The sequence below is a fragment of the Schistocerca piceifrons genome, chromosome 9 (genome assembly GCF_021461385.2).
Source record: "Schistocerca piceifrons isolate TAMUIC-IGC-003096 chromosome 9, iqSchPice1.1, whole genome shotgun sequence".
NCBI classification, from domain to species: domain Eukaryota; kingdom Metazoa; phylum Arthropoda; class Insecta; order Orthoptera; family Acrididae; genus Schistocerca; species Schistocerca piceifrons.
The window spans coordinates 114,325,087-114,345,818 of record NC_060146.1 but is presented as its reverse complement, the minus strand read 5'-3'; the positions used below and the strand labels follow the sequence as shown (position 1 = coordinate 114,345,818).

At 38.3% G+C, this 20,732-nt stretch overlaps 2 protein-coding genes across 2 annotated transcripts in view; one reads left to right on the top strand and one right to left on the bottom strand.

Moving 5' to 3' along the window:
• The window catches only part of LOC124717129 (symplekin), a 126,148-nt gene extending 115,901 nt beyond the window's left edge, over window positions 1-10,247 (bottom strand). Inside the window, exons 1-2 of the mRNA XM_047243866.1 lie at window positions 10,068-10,247; window positions 9,380-9,576 (exon numbers count right to left, since the gene is read on the bottom strand). Coding sequence (XP_047099822.1) covers window positions 9,380-9,576; window positions 10,068-10,136 — 266 coding nt within the window. The 5' untranslated portion in view covers window positions 10,137-10,247. The remainder of the gene's footprint in view (window positions 1-9,379; window positions 9,577-10,067) is intronic.
• Window positions 10,248-10,500: 253 nt separating this feature from the next.
• LOC124717152 (N-alpha-acetyltransferase 38, NatC auxiliary subunit) lies at window positions 10,501-11,752 on the top strand. The gene is made up of 3 exons (XM_047243910.1): window positions 10,501-10,677; window positions 10,759-10,930; window positions 11,008-11,752. The coding sequence occupies exons 1-3, from the start codon at window positions 10,648-10,650 to the stop codon at window positions 11,118-11,120; spliced, it is 315 nt and encodes a 104-aa protein (XP_047099866.1). The 5' UTR covers window positions 10,501-10,647; the 3' UTR covers window positions 11,121-11,752.
• Window positions 11,753-20,732: the final 8,980 nt, after the last annotated feature.

The following is a 20,732-nucleotide window of genomic DNA, read 5'->3' as shown; positions in this document are numbered from 1 at the left end:
ATGGTTCAAATGGCTCTGAGCACTATGGGACTTAACTTCTGAGGTCATCAGTCCCCTAGAACTTAGAACTACTTAAACCTTACTAACCTAAGGACATCTCACACAACCATGCCCGAGGCAGGATTCGAACCTGCACCCGTAGCAGTAGCACGGTTCCAGACTGAAGCACCTAGAACCGCTCGGCCACTCCGGCTGGCAAACATTTGCAAACCATAACCATCAGTAGACAAGTGCTTAGCATGCAAATCTGCCAAACTTACTGTAATATTCTGTATTCATTAACAAACATTACATTATAGTTTATTCAATAAAAATAAACTCTTGTTTTTATTTAATGTTTGTACAAAATAAAATTCTCACTCACACACACACACACACACACACACACACACACACACACACAATGCCTTATTGCAAAATGAAACAATAGCATTTAATTTTCTACTTGAATATAATAATTCAAATCCCAAAGAAAGCAGGTGTTGACAGATGTGAAAATTACTGAACTATTAGTTTAATAATCAACGGCTGCTAAATACTAACATGAATTCTTTACAGACGAATGGAAAAACAGGTAGAAGCTGACCTGGATTCCACAGAAATGTTGGAACACGTGAGGCAATACTGACCCTACGAATTATCTTAGAAGAAAGATTAAGGAAAGGCAAACCTACGTTTCTGGCATTTGTAGACTTAGAGAAAGCTTTTGACAATGTTGACAGGAATACTCCCTTTCAAATTCTGAAGGTGGCAGGGGTAAAATACAGGGAGCGAAAGGCCATTTACAATTTGTACAGAAACCAGATGGCAGTTATAAGAGTCGAGGGACATGAAAGGGAAGCAGTTGTTGGGAAGGGAGTGAGACGGGGTTGTAGCCTATCCCCAATGTTATTCAATCTGTATATTGAGCAAGTAGTAAAGGAAACAAAAGAAAAATTTGGAGTAGGTATTAAAATCCATGGAGAAGAAATAAAAACTTTGAAGTTCACTGATGACATTGTAATTCTGTCAAAGACAGCAAAGGACTTGGAAGAGCAGCTGAATGGAATGGACAGTGTCTTGAAAGGAGGATATAAGATGAACATCAGCAAAAGCAAAACAAGGATAATGGAATGTAGTCTAAGTCGGGTGATGCTGAGGGAATTAGATTAGGAAATGAGGCACTTAAAGTAGTAAAGGAGTTTTGCTATTTGGGGAGCAAAATAACTGATGATGGTCGAAGTAGAGAGGATATAAAATGTAGACTGGCAATAGCAAGGAAAGCGCTTCTGAAGAAGAGAAATTTGTTAACATCAAGCATTGATTTAAGAGTCAGGAAGTCATTTCTGAAAGTATTTGTATGGAGTGTAGCCATGTATGGAAGTGAAACATGGACGATAACCAGTTTGGACAAGAAGAGAATAGAAGCTTTCGAAATGTGGTGCTACAGAAGAATGCTGAAGATTAGATGGGTAGATCACATAACTAATGAGGAAGTATTGAATAGGACTGGGGAGAAGAGAAGTTTGTGGCACAACTTGACCAGAAGAAGGGATCGGTTGGTAGGACATGTTTTGAGGCATCAAAGGATCACAAATTTAGCATTGGAGGGCAGTGTGGAGGGTAAAAATCGTAGAGGGAGACCAAGAGATGAATACACTAAGCAGATTCAGAAGGATGTAGGTTGCAGTAGGTACTGGGAGATGAAGAAGCTTACACAGGATAGAGTTGCATGGAGAGCTGCATCAAACCAGTCTCAGAACCGAAGACAACAACAACAACAACAACAACTTGACTTTTGCTTTTATTGTACCACATTTTAAAAAAAGAAGATCCACTTTTGGTTTACGCATCCTTGCCTGCTGCAAAATAAAACAATGGGAGATCCAGACTGGAGCAACAATAATAATATTATGAAAAGGATAGCTCTCGCGCACCTAGTGGGTAAAATAACTAATGATGGCAAAAGTAGAGACAATATGAAATACAGGCCTGCAATCGTGAGGAAAGCTATGGAAAAGAGAAAGTTGTTAACACTGGTTTTAAATTTAAATGTTAGGAAGTTTTTCTTGAAGGCATTTCTCTGAGTATAGCTTTTGACTAAAGTGAAACGTGGATGCTAAAGAGTGCTTTTGAAATGTGGTGTTATGGCAGAAGCTGAGGATTAGATGGGTAGATCCAATAACTAACGAGGAATTGATTTGAACTGGGAAGAAAAGAAATTTATGGCACAAACCACAACCTGACTGAAGGATGGGATCAGGTGCAAGGGCAAATCTTGAGGCAAAAAGGAACTGTTAGTTAGGAGGAGGAAGGTCGGGTAGAGAGTGGATATGAAAAGGCTTGCACAAGGTAAGACTAGTTTGGAGTGTGACACTAGTCTTCAGAATAAATAAATAAAACAAAAAAGTAGTCTTAACTACTGGAGGACCCCAATTGGCTCTTGGTTCTGTAGGAACACCCCAAAACTTTAGCACCAAACAGTACAGATGATAAAACAGGATCTGAACAAGAAAAGTAATCTGAGATAAGAAACAAATGGTCACAAACGAACATATCAAACAAGATGACAGAGTGAATGAACAATGCATCTGAATCATGTCTGCAACCTGCTTATATTTCACAATGTACAACTGCCTGCTGCATTGTTTGTTACTGGAACTCACTAGAAGCAGCACAATATCTTGGATGGAGAGTCATCAACAGCAATAGAAGTAACTTCTGATGTGTTCCCAGGGAAGTGTGTCGAGTGCTTGTTGTTAGTGTTTTATATAAAATACCTGGTAAGCAATAATAAAAGATACTTCGGACATTTTGCAGATACACTGTCTATAACAAAGTACTGTCTGGGGGGATAAAACTGCAGAAATATCATGTAATAAGATTTTGAAGTGGTAGAACAATTGGCAACTTCCCTTAAATATACAAAAATGCTCATGGCAAAACGGGATCAGTATCATATGATTACAATATCAATGAGTCACAATAGCAATGTGGCAGCTCTCAGAAATTCCTGAGTTTAGCCCTTGGACTGCTTTGGATGAGTTAATGCTATGCTCCACCAAATATGATTATTATACCAACATGATTCCAGATGTGCAGTGAGGGAAATGGAGGCATCACATGCAACTGTCCACCAACTATAAAATCCAGTAACTTGAGAATGATATGAGATTGTTCTGCTCTCAACTTTAAATAATATTTTTGTATCTTGTGTACGTTTAATACACAGCACTGACTCAGCTCAAATCCACCAAATGCAAAGTTTACGCTATGCGTCTTTACCTCTACAAATTCTCTAAAATTTCATGCAATGCTTCACTTAATTTGTTGCAGCACATTAACTATGATGAACAACAAAAGAAATTCATTCCTTTATCAAGAAAAAAATATTAGACTGTAAGAAGTGCAAAAATAAATTTTTTCACTGAAAAATTTTCTTAGAATTGGACAAGTATTTCATTGCGGCCAGAACGCCATATCACTGCACAGGTAGCAGCATTAGGCAAGCAGTACAGCAACAACAAAGTGACTGAACAGAATGTAGAGAGCACACCTGCAGTAATCAAAGAGTTAATAATCTCCATTGACATGGACTGGAATTAACACAGAGGCTCAGTTAGATATAAGATAGATGGGTAGCAGCCTTTGATTCTTCATCAGGAAACTTTTTACAAAATATTTCTGTCTACAGTTTTAGATTACTACTAGAGCGTGAGAAACCTACACCAAATAAGGTATACTGAATGTCTACAAAGAGGGGTAATACAAATGGTCACACGACAATGCCACAGAAAAGTTGAGAAATATGAATTGGCAGAGTCTTTAACACAGGCACAAATTATCTTATAAAGACATGCTTACAAAACTAAAAATATTCTTCAGCTCTTCCCATCTCACTAGTGCATAATCTGCAATGACAATTACAGTAACTCCAACATGCACAAAGGCATCACTCTACCAGCGCTCCGTATGCAACTGGAATGTGCGGTGCCACGATAAGTTCCCTCCGGCACGAACTTCACAGTGGTTTGTAGAGCATGTGTTTTGATGTAGGAACTAGTGGGAAATCCATTACATGTTATACTATTCTCTACAAAGGTACATCCTGGACTATTTATGAAGCATTACTTTTACATAAACAATTTCCTACATTGCTTTCCAACTATTCCACATGGAAAACTAATCAAAAACATGGATTTCTGCCTTACTCCCCCTCGCACTTTTTTCGTTGGAGCTTACATGGGATATAACAAGTTTAAAGCAGATGTCCCACACACTCTCAAAGTGATGTACAAAATGCACTTTTGACAATCAGCCGCTTTTTAAAAAAATTTAAAACGTAAATATCAACGGTTTCAGTCAAAGACCATCTTCATGGACTAAAGTTAGAACAGCGTATGCTACAAAATCACATGTGCCATTACTTAAGGGGAGTTGGAATGCCCTATCTCGCCAATGTTAAATTTGCTAACTTTGTGTACCTTTTTCTTTGGAACTATTATCTTCAGAACTTTGAAATTCTGGCAGAGGTTTTCAGCATATATTGTGAGCCCACTGAACTAGAACCAATGTTTTCTTTTTGTTGGTATAGTATTTATGAATTTTTTACCATTAAGCCATTTTTTATTGGAAAAAGTATAACATAAACTTCCCTAGTTCAGAGAATAAGCCAGTTCTTGTCATGATTCTAGTTCAGTGGCCTCTTTGAACTGTTTTGCAGCATTTCTGAAAATTTGAATGTTGTTGGTTGAGTGGTTTATGAGATAAAGGTACATGTAACACTAAAAATGTCAAATGCCAGAAAATGCGATTAAAGTAATTTATTATGAAAATTCACAAATACCTTTTATTCTATTATCAAAAGTGTCCAGCAGAGTAATCAGGGTCATCTTCTAGTTCTTCTTCTTCACCTAGAAGCTTTCTTCTCCTTGCTGCCCTTGCTTTTTTTGTATTAAATTCAGCTGCATACTGAGCCTTCCTTACTCGCACGCTGTCCAGAAGCTGAAGACCTCTGATGGTGTTGATACCAGGAGCAATGCCGAGCCTTGCCATGACCTTTAGCCTACCCATATGACCATCATTGAATGAAATAACAGCATCACTGACTCCCCATTTCAATGTTTTTATCCCAACAAATACATTCTTAGGTACACGAGTCCAAATGAGGTTGTTGAACGACTCGTTTTGATTCTGGGTACAACCATGAAGACATTTTCGCAGAAGATCAGGATGCCCCAAGTCTCTATATATTGGTTTAATTACTTCCATAACAGCCAATGGAATATAATTTTTATGGTGATAAGGATCCCCAGTAGCTTGAGATTTTCTATAATTGCACCATGACTGAGGACCATCTGGACAAGCAAAATGTTGAGGATTATCATCAGTTGATGATCGATGTAAATATGTGGCCCATACAGCTTGTCTCATTTCCTGCAAATTATTTGCATTATTTCTTATTGCCATACCATAGTATTGTTGTAATTCATTTATAATTTTATCTGACAGGCGACCTCTAATGGTTTTACCATCTGACAAAATTTTGTCCTTCAGATTCTGTTTCAGTTTCCTTAGACGAGTGCCCATTCGTTTCTGAACATGACCGACACATTCTAGTTTAGTTATTGTCTTATTGACATATGGCATGGATTCTGTAACACTTTTGTATGCCTTGGAGTCCCCATCTCCAAGGAATTTTGTGTAAAATACTCCCCGTTCTTTTTCTGATCTGCTAAACATTTTCACAGCAGCGGCAGCCTCCATGCCTCCACTCGTACCTTCATAATTCTTGCTACATATGTGAGCTGCTTCTATCTTACCAGATGCACAATGGTAACAATGTTTAGTGAGCACTTCATAGTCCAAAACTTTACCGCTGTCCACACTAGTAACAGTAGCAACAGCATTTTTGGATGTGTGACCCCTTTTCTGCCAGGTTCCATCAAAAGCAACAGGGATATCTGGGTTTCCTTCATTTATATATTTTGCTTCACTGGCAGCAGCTTTCATTGATAAATCTGCTACAGACTGAACAGCATCTCCTATCACTTCAGTGTAATTGTCAATTTTAGCAGGTGGAGGTGGAAGATTCATTATGGCACAAAATGTTTGAGCAGCAGTATGTCCTTTACCAATTGCTCTCATTGCATACATTAGCCTGATATTACTCTCAAACAAATTGCTACTGCATGTTTTAGAGCTCCAAAAACAGGTCTCATTTTCACAACTGGCACAAACTATAGCAATTTTGCAGGAAAGTCCTATAGATTTTGTTATGTTCATATCAAAAGAACCTCCACAAAGATTACAACACAAACATTTCTTCATAAACTCAGTAAAAACAGGAAAGTCGACTAAAACATATTGTTCATTAGAAGCTTCATCTGTAATTTCACTTGCACAGTTTGATAACTTCTTTTTTGATGCACTGGTGGGCGTGTCTCCTTCACACATCTCAGCTGTACAAACGTCAGAACTTTCACCAGCATCAACAGGTGCTGAAGCAGAATCACTTGAACAAACGTTATTTGTAAATCTATTACCGCGAAACTTTCGCTTTTTAAATAATGATGCACTCCTAGGCATCGTAGAAACTACGCACTCACCACTGAAAGTCAAAACAAGACAGATAACAAACTCCAAATGAGCGACAAACTAAACTCGAGGCTCAAAACAAACACTCACAGATCAAAAACTGAACAATAAACACAGCTAGTCGTAAAAACAATGGTACCTATGGAAGGATCAAAGATTCTACAACTGAAGAGTGAAATCCACAGCCTTCTATATGTAATGTTTTCGGAAATGCGAAGATTTAAATGTGTACAAATCACAAGATGGGTAACTTTGCTGGGCGCACATGTAATTTTGAAAAATTAAATAAAAATACTTCCAATTGGAATTTCTTAACAAATTTTGCACCATTTTAAGCAGAAAATTTCAAATTAAGTTATAAGGTTAAAAACTGAAAATGTGAATTTTTTCCATTTTCCGGCATTCCAACTCCCCTTAAAGAATGGCGCGTACTATATGTAGAGCATGTCACGAATGCCAGTATACCACACAGCTGCTTTAACCCTAATCCGAGAAGATAGTCTGAATGAAGAAGGTCAATATTTACGTTAAAATGAAAAGCAGCTGATGGCCAAACATGCATTTTATACATTACTTGGCTGCTGTTAATAGTCACCTTCCAAAAATGTTTAAAGTAAAGTGAAACTGCAGAAAATTTAAACTCTAGATCAAAATCAGATACCATCTGCATAAGACTGACAAATCCAAAGATCTTTTATCAGATAGCCTCTCCCAAGGCTGTAAGAAGTGAATGAAGAGTTTAACTAGAGCAGTAAAGCATGTCAGTAAAATACAAGTGAGTGACGATATTTTTCTGCAAACTTTTATAACACTAATTCAGGAAACAAGAATAGATACAATGTAATGAACACAAGAAAAATCTCTCTAATCTGCATTAACTTTTTCCACTTTGTTATACAAGTATAAATTTAAAACCCACTTCCTTTCGTCTTCCCCTCTCCTTCCCTCTTTCCTGATGAGGCAACAGTTTGTTGCGAAAGCTTGAATTTTGTGTGTATGTTTGTGTTTGTTTGTGTTTCTATCGACCTGCCAACGCTTTCGTTCAGTAAGTCACCTCATCTTTGTTTTTATATACAATTTAAAACTTTAAAAAGAAAAAGGAAAGAAAGTTGTATATGAGAAAGTGAATGTCAGCAATGTCACTATTTCTCCATAATAGCAAAACTGCAAATTACAAATTACTTCCTTCTGGCTGATTCATAAACAAATACACAGTGTCATCTAGCAGTACCCTCTCATCAAATGATGGCGTGAGTTTATGAATGGGAAGTGATTTTAGTCATCTATCTACCTCTGCATCTATACCCTGCAAACCAAAGTGAAGTTCATGGCAGAGGGTCTGGCTTCTTCCTGTTCCATTCATATACAGAATAGGGGAAGAATGACTGAATGCCTCGGTGCTCGCAGTAATTATTCTGAATTTATGTTCACGATCCCCATGTGAGCAATACAGAGGGTGTTGTTAGTATATTCCTAGAGCCCTCATTTAGAACTGGTCCTTGAAACGTTGTTAGAAGACTTTCTTGGGATAGTTTACACCTCTCTTCAGGAGTCTGTTGGTACAGTTTCTTTAGTACCTCCGTGACACTCTCCCACGGATCAATCAAATCTGTGACCATTCGTGCTCCCTTTCTCTGTACATATTCAATGTCCCCTGTTAGTCCTATTTAGTATATGTCCCACATACTTGGACAATAATTTGGAATAGGTTGCACTAGTGATTTGTAAGCAATCTCCTTTGTAGACTGATTCCATTTCCCAGTATTCTACCAATAAACTGAAGTCTACCCCGTTTTACTCGTGACTAAGCCTATGTTATCATTCCATTTCTTATCCCTACAAAGTGTTACACCAAGGTATTTGTACAAGTTAGACGATTCCAGCTGTGACCCACTGATATATTCATTAGATTTTTTTTTTCTTTTTTTGGTGTGGGGGGGGGGGGGGGGGGGGAGGAGTGCACAATTCTACATGTTTGAGTGTTGTCAGTCTTTTCACTACTTCGAAATCTTATCATGGTCACTGATATACAACATAAACAGCTAGGGTCGCAACACACTTTCCTGGGGCACATCTGCAGTTACTTCTACATCTAAGGAGGACTCTCCATCCAAAATAACATGCTGCATCCTCCCTACCAAAATGTTCTCAATCCAGTCACATATAATCATACTTTGACAATAAGCATAGGTGTGGTACAGAATCAAATGCTTTTCAGTAATCAAGAAATCTGTACAATTATCTTACTGGCTTGATAGAAAGCTTTCAGAACATTGTATGAGGAAAGTGCGAGTTCGGTTTCACATGATCAATGTTTTCGAAAGCCGTGCTGTTTGGCTTGAAGGAGGTCATTCAGTTTGAGATACCTCAAGTCAAGATTTCATAGCAAGTTGAGAGACAAAAATTTTATATTTATTTAATTTTTAGCCCTGAAAACATCCAATACCTGGGAAGACTGAACAATCTTCACAACCTAAATAGTTTGCAAAGTTCCATCATGCACAAAGAAAGACATTCAAATATAGCTAACAAAAATAAAAAAATTTAATGCCAGTAACTACTTTCAATATCTTTAATACTTTCTAATTCATTATTTCATTAACATATAAAAAAAATTAAACATGATAACACAAACTACAGGGAGCTAACACAATGTAAGCAATTTGTGACAGTGGTTTTAAGTGATTCGTATGTCCTTGGGGGGGGGGGGGGGGGGGGGGCGCAAGCTTCGGTCACAGGTAAGAATACATCTGACAACATATACTTTCACATGTAATTTAAAATATCGAAAGACAAGACTCACACTGCTTCCTCTATAATTCCAACGACGAGTCTTCTAACATCACTATTCCGATCGCTTTGGAAGGCGATCACCTCGTCCAGGAAGCTGTTCAGTAAGCCTGGTTCTTTTTTTACTATAATTTCCTGTACTTTCGACAGTATTTCTGTTTTTGTAGTGGTCTCTGACGTCACAGACGCCTCATTTAGCCAATCAACAATCTGAAACAATGTCAACACTGGTTAATTTTGCTACTCACTACCCACGTTTGGATGGGTACATGAACACCAATTCATGTCATCACACAATTTTTTTTTTTTATTAAAGCTCGATAATTTATTGAATTTGTTCCAATCACACTAGGAGCACCTCGTCTTACAATCAAAGCTTCACAATTCTTTGACAATTACGGAAATTCGCGATACGAAGGGATAAACTGCAACAAAAATTCCTTATAGTTCAAAATATGCGTCAAAACAACATTCGTAAGGTGCAGGACCTTCGAAGTCTGGCAAGCAACTTGCTCTGTTTGACAACAGACGTAAGCAGTCAAACTGTCTGGGGCATTGGCCGTCAATCAAAATTTAAGCTAAACACGTTGAACATAGTTTTTGTTAGACAGACATGCCAAACTAAGCGATACATTGCTGAATAACCCGACAAATACGCAAAATCTGACATTGTTTGATTGTTTACGAGTGTCTTCAACTACCTTATTATAAGATGACCCATCTTCTTCTGTCGCAGTATCATCTCTTCCCTCAACATCTTGAAGCGACATTGTAACTTTGTAAATGAAACGGAACACCCAGTTTTAAAATTAAGATATTATTGTTTATTTTTAACGATAGATATTAGATAGCCACACAGCTGCAGGTGCGCGTTGTGTGCTGCATTTATTTAGCTTCAATCAATGAATCTAAACGCAGAAGACATTTCACTTTATCCTCTCAGATTTAAATCAAATGTTATTTATTTTTAGGGAGAACGACTACAATATCTGAAGCAATGATATTTCATATTTTTTTATTTGCTATCAACGAGTGAATTTTTCATATCGATGCATAAGTTTTTCTATAGTGAATCGAAAGAAGTTGAGAAAATGAGTTCGATGTCTCTCTGGTTTAATTTCCATCTCTTAAAAATGAACGCTTTGGAAATGTTACTCATTTGTCAATAGAATATGTTTATGTTTTCGTGAACGAAAAACACTTGTATATTTCGGACACAGGCTGTCATCATTCTGTTAATGATGAATTTGTAATAAGAAAAGGAAAAAAAAAATCGGATAGATGTTTACAGACATGGATGGAGAGAAAAAGGTAGAATTAAAGCCAAAATCGTAAATTAAACTTATATATTTTCTTCGCTGCTATGCATGTTAAGAAATTCTGTTTTCTCAGAGTACACCACCTAACCTGGATACACCAGGTAAACAGAAGCTGTGGAGTTGGCTTAACAAAAATCTAAAAATTGAAATGACTGATGGAAGGGTTTTGGTTGGCGTCTTTCTATGTACAGACCGAGACGGTAACGTAATTCTTGGCTCGTGCAGCGAATATCTGAAACCTGAAGGTAATAGCCCTAAAAATGCAACTGAGTAATTTACGAGTGCTCAATTACGCCCAACTAAAAAGAATTCAATTTTTCAGATACTGTAAATATGGACGAGCCACGAGTGCTAGGTTTGGTGATGGTGCCAGGTCGTCATATAATATCAATTTGCCTAGATGACGTTACGAAATTTGCTCAGGACATAATGTGAAACTGACGTCTTTTTCACGTCCAAACGGTGTTTATATGTTTTCATGTTTGTGTATATTTGTCAACATAAATATATTCATTATTGATATAAACCGATCATTTGTTAGTGCTGTGGTAAAATCTTAAAACTATATAATGTGGTAAACCGTGGAATAATGTAAACCATTTAGCCTATATTAAATAAGGCATACCATTTATATTACTGCTGCACATCACATATAACTGTAACAAACCTTTGTATGACAAGACAGTTGCAAACAGGAATTGTATGAGGTACATTGATTCAAATTCTCTGTGTTAAGATTAGCTCACCTATTCTCACTATAAATTTTATATATAATTTTGCATTGTTATCTTTTTGTTTGTTGATGGTGTTGATGTGTGTGGAACAAACATACAACAAAATATTTATCTATGTTACGTTAGTTGCAATGTGACATTAATACCATACGTATGGAGCAAAAGGAAGGTGAAGTCAGAGTCTGACGTGTAGGCTGATTTCCTCGAAACACACCAATGATAGACAGTTGTTTCATATTTGCATTTGGCAGGAAGGGCTTTTAAAAGGGAAAATTTTGTGTAACTTGCTGTATATGAATGCTGGAATAATCTGTTCAAGAACTTCTTGACAAATTTGCAAATTTGTATTTTTTTTTGCATCTATTGTCATTAATTTTAATGTGATCTTGTATAAGATAAAAGTGAAATCAACCCTAAGGTTGGCTTCAGCACCCCAGTGCTTCCGCAAAGTGTCATTAAAATAAGTTTTGATGTCTAGCTTAGAGCAGTGGAGATACTGCTGTTTCTTTGGTTATAGTAATGTGAAGCCAGCTTTTCTTGCCATGCTGACAACAGTTTAGTTGGTACACTACTCCCTGTTCTTGTGGCATCAGTAACCATAGAACATAGTGTGGAGCATTGGTGATTTTAGTGTAGTACCCTTGGCATGGGCTGGCAGCATGTGAACTGTCAAATGTCGGAACTTATTGTAATAACGGTATGCTATATGCATGTTCTTGTTGGCGGTGTTGTGCCTTCATCTTTCCTCTGACCTTTGAATGCAGTTTCCCATACACAGTGACCTACAATTTAATGGCATTTTTCACATCAACAAATCATTGCCAGCAGTGAAAGTAGCACTAAGGGGCAGAAAAAATCCAAGGCATGACTAAAGGAGGAACCCCAGACCTTTGGATTTATAGACTGTAATTAGCCACCAAACCGCATGGATATGACTGTTATCTGCATCTGTCATTGTAAAATATACTGAAACATTGACTGCGAATGATAAATGAGCATCATCTCTAACACACGTAGTAAATATGCTGTGACTTACCAAACGAGAAAGCACTGGTAGATAGACACAATAAAAAACACAAACACGCACACAAATTTCAAGCTTTTGCAACCCATGGTTGCTTCATCAGGAAAGAGGGAAGGAGAGGGAAAGACGAAAGGATGTGGGTTTTAAGGGAGAGGGTAAGGAGTCATTCCAATCCCGGGAGCGGAAAGACTTACCTTAGGGGGGAAAAAGGGACAGATATACACTCGCACGCGTGCGCGCGCCCACACACACACACACACACACACACACACACACACACACACACACACCGTGTGGATGGATATGTGTGTGTGTGCGAGTGTATACCTGTCCCTTTTTTCCCCCTAAGGTAAGTCTTTCCACTCCTGGGAATGGAATGACTCCTTACCCTCTCCCTTAAAACCCACATCCTTTCGTCTTTCCCTCTCCTTCCCTCTTCTCTGATGAAGCAACCGTGGGTTGCGAAAGCTTGGAATTTGTGTGTGTGTGTTTTTTATTGTGTCTATCTACCTGCACTTTCTCGTTTGGTAAGTCACAGCATCTTTGTTTTTTTAATATATTTTTCCCATGTGGAATGTTTCTTTCTATTATATTTACGCGTAGTAAATATTTTAGACTAGAGAGTGATAGTGAAACCCCCTCCCCTCTCACCATCCTCCACCCCCTCCCTCCCCCCAAAACATTGGCTGCAGTGACACAGATGTGTAGCATAGCCCAAGGTCTAGAGTTGCTTGCAAGGTGATAACTGGATTGTGTGTTAGCAGAGCCAGTGAGTTTGGATGCGGAACACAGTTTGTGATAACGGATTTATCTGTAGCACAGCCTGGCATCTACATTCACACCATATTTAACACTCTTTTTCCCATTTTTAATTTGCAGATTTTCTTACAAAAGCTAAAATGACAAGATAAATTCAGTGAACCTATATTAAGTAAAGGACAGTCACAAAGTACAGGGTGATTATAATTGGAGTTAAACTTTCAAAATGCTGTAGAAATGACACCACTGGTCAGAATGACATCAAATTGCAACGGAATATTATTGGAGAAGGGGGAAAATGTATGACAGAAGAAAAAAATAGTGTGAAAATTGATCAATAAATGCACTGTGTGTGTCAGAATACGTAAATGAAAACACCTGTCATGCAGACGAACCATTATAGTTGATATAAATACGCGGAGTATGTGGCTTTTCCTCCTTTCCCATCTACGACATTCGCCAGGACTGTCTCAATGCAGAATTGGGCTCTGCTTGTAAAGCTGTATTACAAGAATGGTGATGTGTACACGTCTCTCTGCGGAAGTTCTGGACACTGAAGGGTTTGAAAAAAGGCGTTGGTCTGATGAGTGCCGTGGGTCTGGAGAAAATTTTGGAAATTTGAAAAGATGGGTTATTTTGGTATGCAAGCTGGTAGAGGGAGGAAATGAAGTGATTCGATGTCAGTGGAAGCAGTGGCCGCAGCAATGCAGGAGGAGACGAGTGGTGGTGTGCAAACGTGTAGTCACGGAGAATTGCCCAAACATTGGACGTACCTGTGAGCATGGCGTATAAAATCCTATGAAACATCCTTCTCCTTCTTTGCTATCCATTCAAAATTACCTACGTGTGTGAGTTGTTTCCTGTTGACCTGCCAGCACCAGAGACCTTTGCTTTAGAATTTCTTGCTCGCTTACAAGTGGACAATAATTGGCCGTGGAAGGTCTTTTGGACAGACGAAGCCCACTTCCATCTGACAGGATATGTCAGTACACTGAATTGTCAAATATAGGCAACGGAAAATCCACACGCAAATCAACCAGTACCACTTCATCCTGGAATTCACTGTGTGGTGCGGGTTTACTGCATCATTTATCATTAGTGCCATATTTTTTCAAAGAGACTGGTGCTTCCGGTCCTGTTACCTGTACTGTCACTGGTAAGTGTTATGAGTGTCTTTTGCACAACCACATCATTCCAGCTCTCCAACAGTGGGGATGAGATCATTTTTATGCAAGATGGCGCACCTCCGCACACTGAAAATTCAGTTAAGCAGCTGCTGAAGCACCATTTCGGAAATGCTAGAATTATCAGCCACCATTTCCCTACAGCCTGGCCATCCCAATCACGTACCTTAATCCATGTGACTTCTGGCTGTGGGGCCATCTGAAAGATGTTGTGTTCAGTTTTCTGACTGCAAACTTAGCTGCTTTGAATGTGACCCTGGAAACACCTTGATCGTTTGTGGAAAATGTTGTTTCTCGATTTCAACTTGTTGCAGAAAATGGTGGGCAGCATATTGAACACGTTTTGCACCAGTCACTTGGAAATTAATAATCTGATTTGATTTTGATTGATGCTTTTATGTGGCTTTTGGGCTCAGGACAATTAAAAACCAACATGATTGATGCTTTTTATGTGGTTTTTAGCCTCAGGAAAATTAAAAACCGATTTGATTGATGCTTTTTTATGCAATTTTTGGCCTCGGGACGATTAAAAACTGACGTGAGTGATGCTTTTTATGCAGTTTGTGGTCTCAGGACAATAGAAAGCCAATTTTTCCCATCTGATGTGATATGACCTTGCCATGGTGGATGGACTTTCAGAACTAACTGTATGACACCTGTACACCCATGCACACTGAGTAATACAGTTTGTTTAATGTCAAATGTGTATCTTAGGCATTGTTGTATGATTCATTTGTCATATGTAATTGACCACTATTAAATTATGATGCTTACAGTGCCATCTATTGCTACATTTTGTAACTATTTATTTTTCTTTTGCCTTATGTTTTCCCCTTCTCAGATAATATTTCGTTGCAATTTGATGTCATTCTCCCCAGAGGTGCTATTTCTACAGTGGTTTGAAAGTGTAACTCTAATTATAATCACCCTCTATTTTGATACATAATATGTACATGTTTTGTACATAAACTACGAATAATGCAAGGGGTCCATTATGTAACTATTACCATATTTTAGCTTAAGTCTAACTGAGGCAGCCGGATATCAGTTGATGTATACTAATAACTGTAACCGGTCATAATTCTTTATCTTTACAAGATGGGTTTTGGATAATTATTCTCCCATCAGGGTAAACCCTCTGGAGCACAACTGAAAGGTTGATAAAAGTGACTGGTTGTGGTTATTTGTGTGTTTCAAATTACATTACATAATTTTTGTTTGAAGCTATCATATGCATCACATTGCCAGCTGCTTTTACATTAGTCTGTGTGAAGGTTGAGACATTCACATGATTGGTGGTTCCATATTTAGGGATATTGACATTACATAATGTTCTTGTGTTGGGCACTAGGAAATGATGGAGGCCTGTGGTTACTACCAGTAGTATTTTTGAAGTGAAGATCAGGGTTTTTTCCATGCTATTTGATATAAACAAATATCGGCTGCAACAAATACATCTACATCTCTGTCTACGTATGTACTCCAAAGCCACTGTATGGTGCATGGTGGAGAGTACCAAGCGCTAGTAGTTATTTCCTTTACTGTTCTACTTGCAAATCAAGCAAGGGAGAAATGGCTTCCGATGAGCCACTGTACAAGCTCTAATTTCTCTCATCTTAGTATGTTTGTGGCAATAGAATCGATCTGCAGTTGGCCTCAAATGTTGGTTCCCTAAATATCTGCAAAAGTGCCTTGCGAAAAGAGCTTCACCTTCCATCCAGTGTTTCCCATTTGAAATCATGAAGCATTTCCAAAATGCTTGTGTGCTGGTTGAATCCACTAGTAACAAAACTAATGGCCTGCCTGTGAATTGCTCCGATGTCTTCCATTACTCTGACGTGGTGGGGTCTCAAACTCTGGAGCAGCTCTCAACAGTGGGTTGCAGTAGCATTCTATATGCTGTCTCATTTATATATGAGCTACACGTCCCCAAAATTCTCCAATAAAATTAAGTCGAGCTTTCAGCTTCTCGACAACCAGTCTGATGCGATCATTCCATTTCATATCACTTTTCAACATTACAGGTAGATATTTAAATGATGTGAATGTTTTATGCAGCACACTACTACTGCTGCATTTGAACATTACAGGATTGTTTATCCTACTCATCCTCATTAATTTACTTTTTTTCCTACATTTAGAGCAACCTGCCATTCATCATACCAACTAGAAATTCTGCCTATGTCCTCTTGTACTACATACTGACACTCAACAATGACATTTTCCCATACAGCACAGCATCATCAGCAAATAGCCGTAAATTGCTGTGCCTATTCTCCAGATCATTTATTTATATAGAGAATAAGAGTAGTCTATCACACTTCCCAGGGGCACTCCTAACAGTACCCTTATCTGTGATGAACACTCACCATTGAGGACAATATACTGGGTTCTATTACTTAAAACGTCTTTGAGTGACTTCGCCTCTGGGAACGTAATCGATATACTTGGCCTTTTGTCAACAGTGTACTCACATAACGGCGTAAGGTATCAGCACAGGTATTTTGACGTTTAGGGTAAGACTTATAAGGCCACTTTTTTTATAGTTATTAGAACCTCAACAAATAAAAACTTCAAAGTCCTGTTCAGATGCACAGCCATAGGCCATCTAGAAAATGGCATCTCTGGTAGAGATACCTCCCATCAGTGTGGAAAGTATTGAGTTTCATTCAGGCTTGAGAAAGAAAAGTATGCAAACCATCAACTCTCAGCTGCTATCTCATTTCACTCCCATTTCAATTCACACAGAAATATTTCACAAAAATATGTGCTATCAGCACCTATAAAACTCTCATCTATGTGGTCCTTTGAAAACAAAACAATGAAGATTGTCAGTTATTGGTTGTCTGTCTTAAACTTACTGCAATTAAAAGTTTTGCACCAGACCGTTTTGTTTTTATTTGTAAAGCAAGGAATGGTCATTCTGGATATGTGACCATGTGAATGTGTAATATGTTCCTACATTTTGGCTTTTATAGATTAAAAATAGTTTTTCCTTATAAAATTGGTGTACAGTTTACCGACAGGATTTGTGCACCTTGTTTACACTTTCTGCAAACCACTGCTTCATCCCTCATTGTTAGCGGAGATTGAGGTCAAAAGAAACTTGGTTGCAGTTTCACTTTGACATTTTTGTCTCCCCCCTCCCAACCTCACTTCACTTCTTTAAAACATCAAAAGAGAAATAGTATAGCAATTTTGCATGTTACACTTGAGCAACCAATTTTCTTCCAATCTCGACCTCTGCCAACAACATAGGAAAAAGCAGTGGTTTGTAGAACATGTAAACAGGAAGTGAAAACACTGTAAGTAAATTGTACTCTGATTTTATAAGGAAATACTATTTTTAATTTATAAATACCAACATGTAGACACAGATTATGTATCCATATTTGCAGAATGGCCATAGAAAATGCTTGATAAACAAAAGCAAAACACATATTGCAAAAAATACTCTTTAATTCCAGCAATCTTAAGAGGGAAAAACCAGTGATAATTGATTATAGTAGCTGCTGTGGAAAATAGCTATGAAAAAAAGGGGGGGGGGGCAACATATTACTTTCATATGTCAAAAGTGACCATTGCATTGTCACAACCTGTGGTTAAAACTCACACCTCAAAAATAAATTAAGTTATAAATCAGGTTGTGTGTTCATAAATTATTGTCTTTTCTGCCTGTCAACGTCTATGAGGCTCCTCTCCCACACTTCCCAAAAACTGATAACTCATCCACAACATTATTTACCATCTCAGCAAAACCATACTTCATCAAATAAGAGTGCATCAGTGCTACTAATATACTGTACCTTAGATGTACACCTGATAGCACAAAAATTTGCTGTGGGTGAAAGATGATTTACCCCCCATGTTACGCAGGCCCAATCCCACAATCCCATTATGAGTTGTACAGATCCGCTCATAAAAGTGAAGAATACATGTAGCTGTGCATGTAGTTAAAGATTTAACATCTTTTTGACTCTTAGTATAAGGAGACACCCTCAAAAACCCTAAAAGAAAACTGTGCCACAACATTTGTAGTATTACACATCTAGTAAAGGCACTACATTTTGAGATGTGAAGTTCAGAGTAGTAAGAGGAATCTAAATGTTAGCAGCTGTAGCGTATGTATTTGTAGCTCAGTGGAATAGTCAGTGGTTTAGTAAGCTGCTGTCTGGCACAAGGTTTAGTTCTTGTCTGGCTTGTGCAATCTTCTTCCCCCTTTTTTTTTCCACTACTGCATTAATTTGTTTAATCATGAAATTAATAGAACAAATAGTTCAAGGTTCTTGAAATTATTTTGGTCCTCAAAAAGACACAGCATATGACTGCTTTACCACTTTATATCCCTTCCTAATACATTCAACTTCGGTGACTGACTGCAATCTGGGAGGAAGGGAGCATTTCAGGTGGGTAATAAATCCCTCATTTTCTCCCCTGCCAGCTCTTCCCTAGCAGCTAGGATGACATTCCAAAGATCATGACATGTTCGTGGTGTGGAGCCCATTATTTTCAGTTAGGATTTAATGCAGGAGGAGGCCAATCGAGAAATCTCATTTTGTTCTGCAAACCACTCTTGCACCAGCCATGACGTGTAGGCCTATAGGAGACTGGTCTCCTGGAAGCAGATTACTGCTTCAGGTTACAGTTGTTGAACTAGTGTGACCATAATATTACTCATAACATGGATACATGGGGCTGCACCCAGTCAATCATCTATCCTGTGAAGCATTCCAAGTCCATGGGAACACATCCAGCCCACTGCCACTGACACAGGGTAATGTGAGATGACACAGATGTATTTGGGATCAAAACGGACACCTTGTGGTTTGTATACTCATTCTAAACAATCATTTATTGATTTATCAGAAAAAATCACATTCCACCAGCCACAATTGACATTGTCCTTAGCCTATACTAACCAGTAGGTGATGATCATCAAAAAGTGTCTCTGTGATGACCGCATATTTGCAAAGTAGTCCGACAACCAGAAGCCGGTGCTGAACCATGTCCACCAACCTGAGAAACATAATAGTATGTTTCAACTGCACCATGTTTAAAAAAGAATTTTGCTGTGATGTGCTGGCAATTTCATTATAATGGCCTGGTGTTGTTACATGTCAAAGTGCAGTTCCTGCACACTTATTGGAGTCTCTAGTAGCTGAATAACATTTTATCCATTGTCGTGCAGTGCAGTCAGGTACGCCATGCCGTGCCCTGGCCTCTGGCACCGTCAAATTGAGTTCCTCCACAACAGCAATGACACAGTCATGAATAGCTCATTGATAATGAGACATGCCACACAAATAACATGACTTGACTGAAAGTGATGTGGTGGATGTTTTTGAACTTGCTAATATACTGTCATTGGCTATTACAGAGCGAATGATACCATCGCAGACCTAACTTCTTGTAACAGACTGTCAGTCTGATACTGTGTAATAACAATGAAGCTGTATGAATTTATTCTCACTTATTATGCCAAATAAAAGTAGTAGATTCAAGTATTAAACTACCGGAAGGTCATTCTCCACCAAAAGTGACTCTTTATTTTATAGCCAAAGCTCTGTTGCATCTTCCTTGGAAAATTAGCAGCTCATCATCTAAATGTGTTTCATATAACACGATGGAGGGCTTCATGGACAACAAATGATTGAAGCAGAAGAATGTGTCTCTTAAGGCAGTGGAAAAAAAGAAATTCACATGGATTTGAATATGAGATACTTGACGTATAAAGCCTGCATGTTGTTTATTCAGCTGCAGTGACCATTTACAAACTTATATCTATAGATAATACCAGCATATTCTATTTGCAGAAAATATTTTGTGACTTCTTGCAACAGATCTGGAATACAGACAAGATCAGTTTCCTGTAATTTTTGAAATAATATTTCCTTGTCTTCATGTTACCAAGGTAAACATGAAAAATATGGCATATTGCTTTTCATTCATGTCAATGTTACACACACACACACACACACACACACACACACACACACACGCGACTGCTATCACCAGGCAGAATGCAACAGAAATCACACACGCACACGCGACTGCTATCACCAGGCAGAATGCAACAGAAATGCATGGAATTGGAGCAACAATCTGACAATCTGGAGGGGTGGGAAAGGAGATGAAGAAGATAAGAGCAGAGAAGTCTATGAGACAAAGTCAGCCAATAGGCTGCTGACTAGGACTGCACCATGACAGGAGCGGCCTCTATATGAAGGGAATATAAGCACTGCTCCTGCCAGCCTCGGCCGCACAGGAGTAGACCGGCACTATCAGACCAGCACAGTAGAAGATGCACACTAGTAGTGCCGATATACTAACTGTTATACTGAGACTT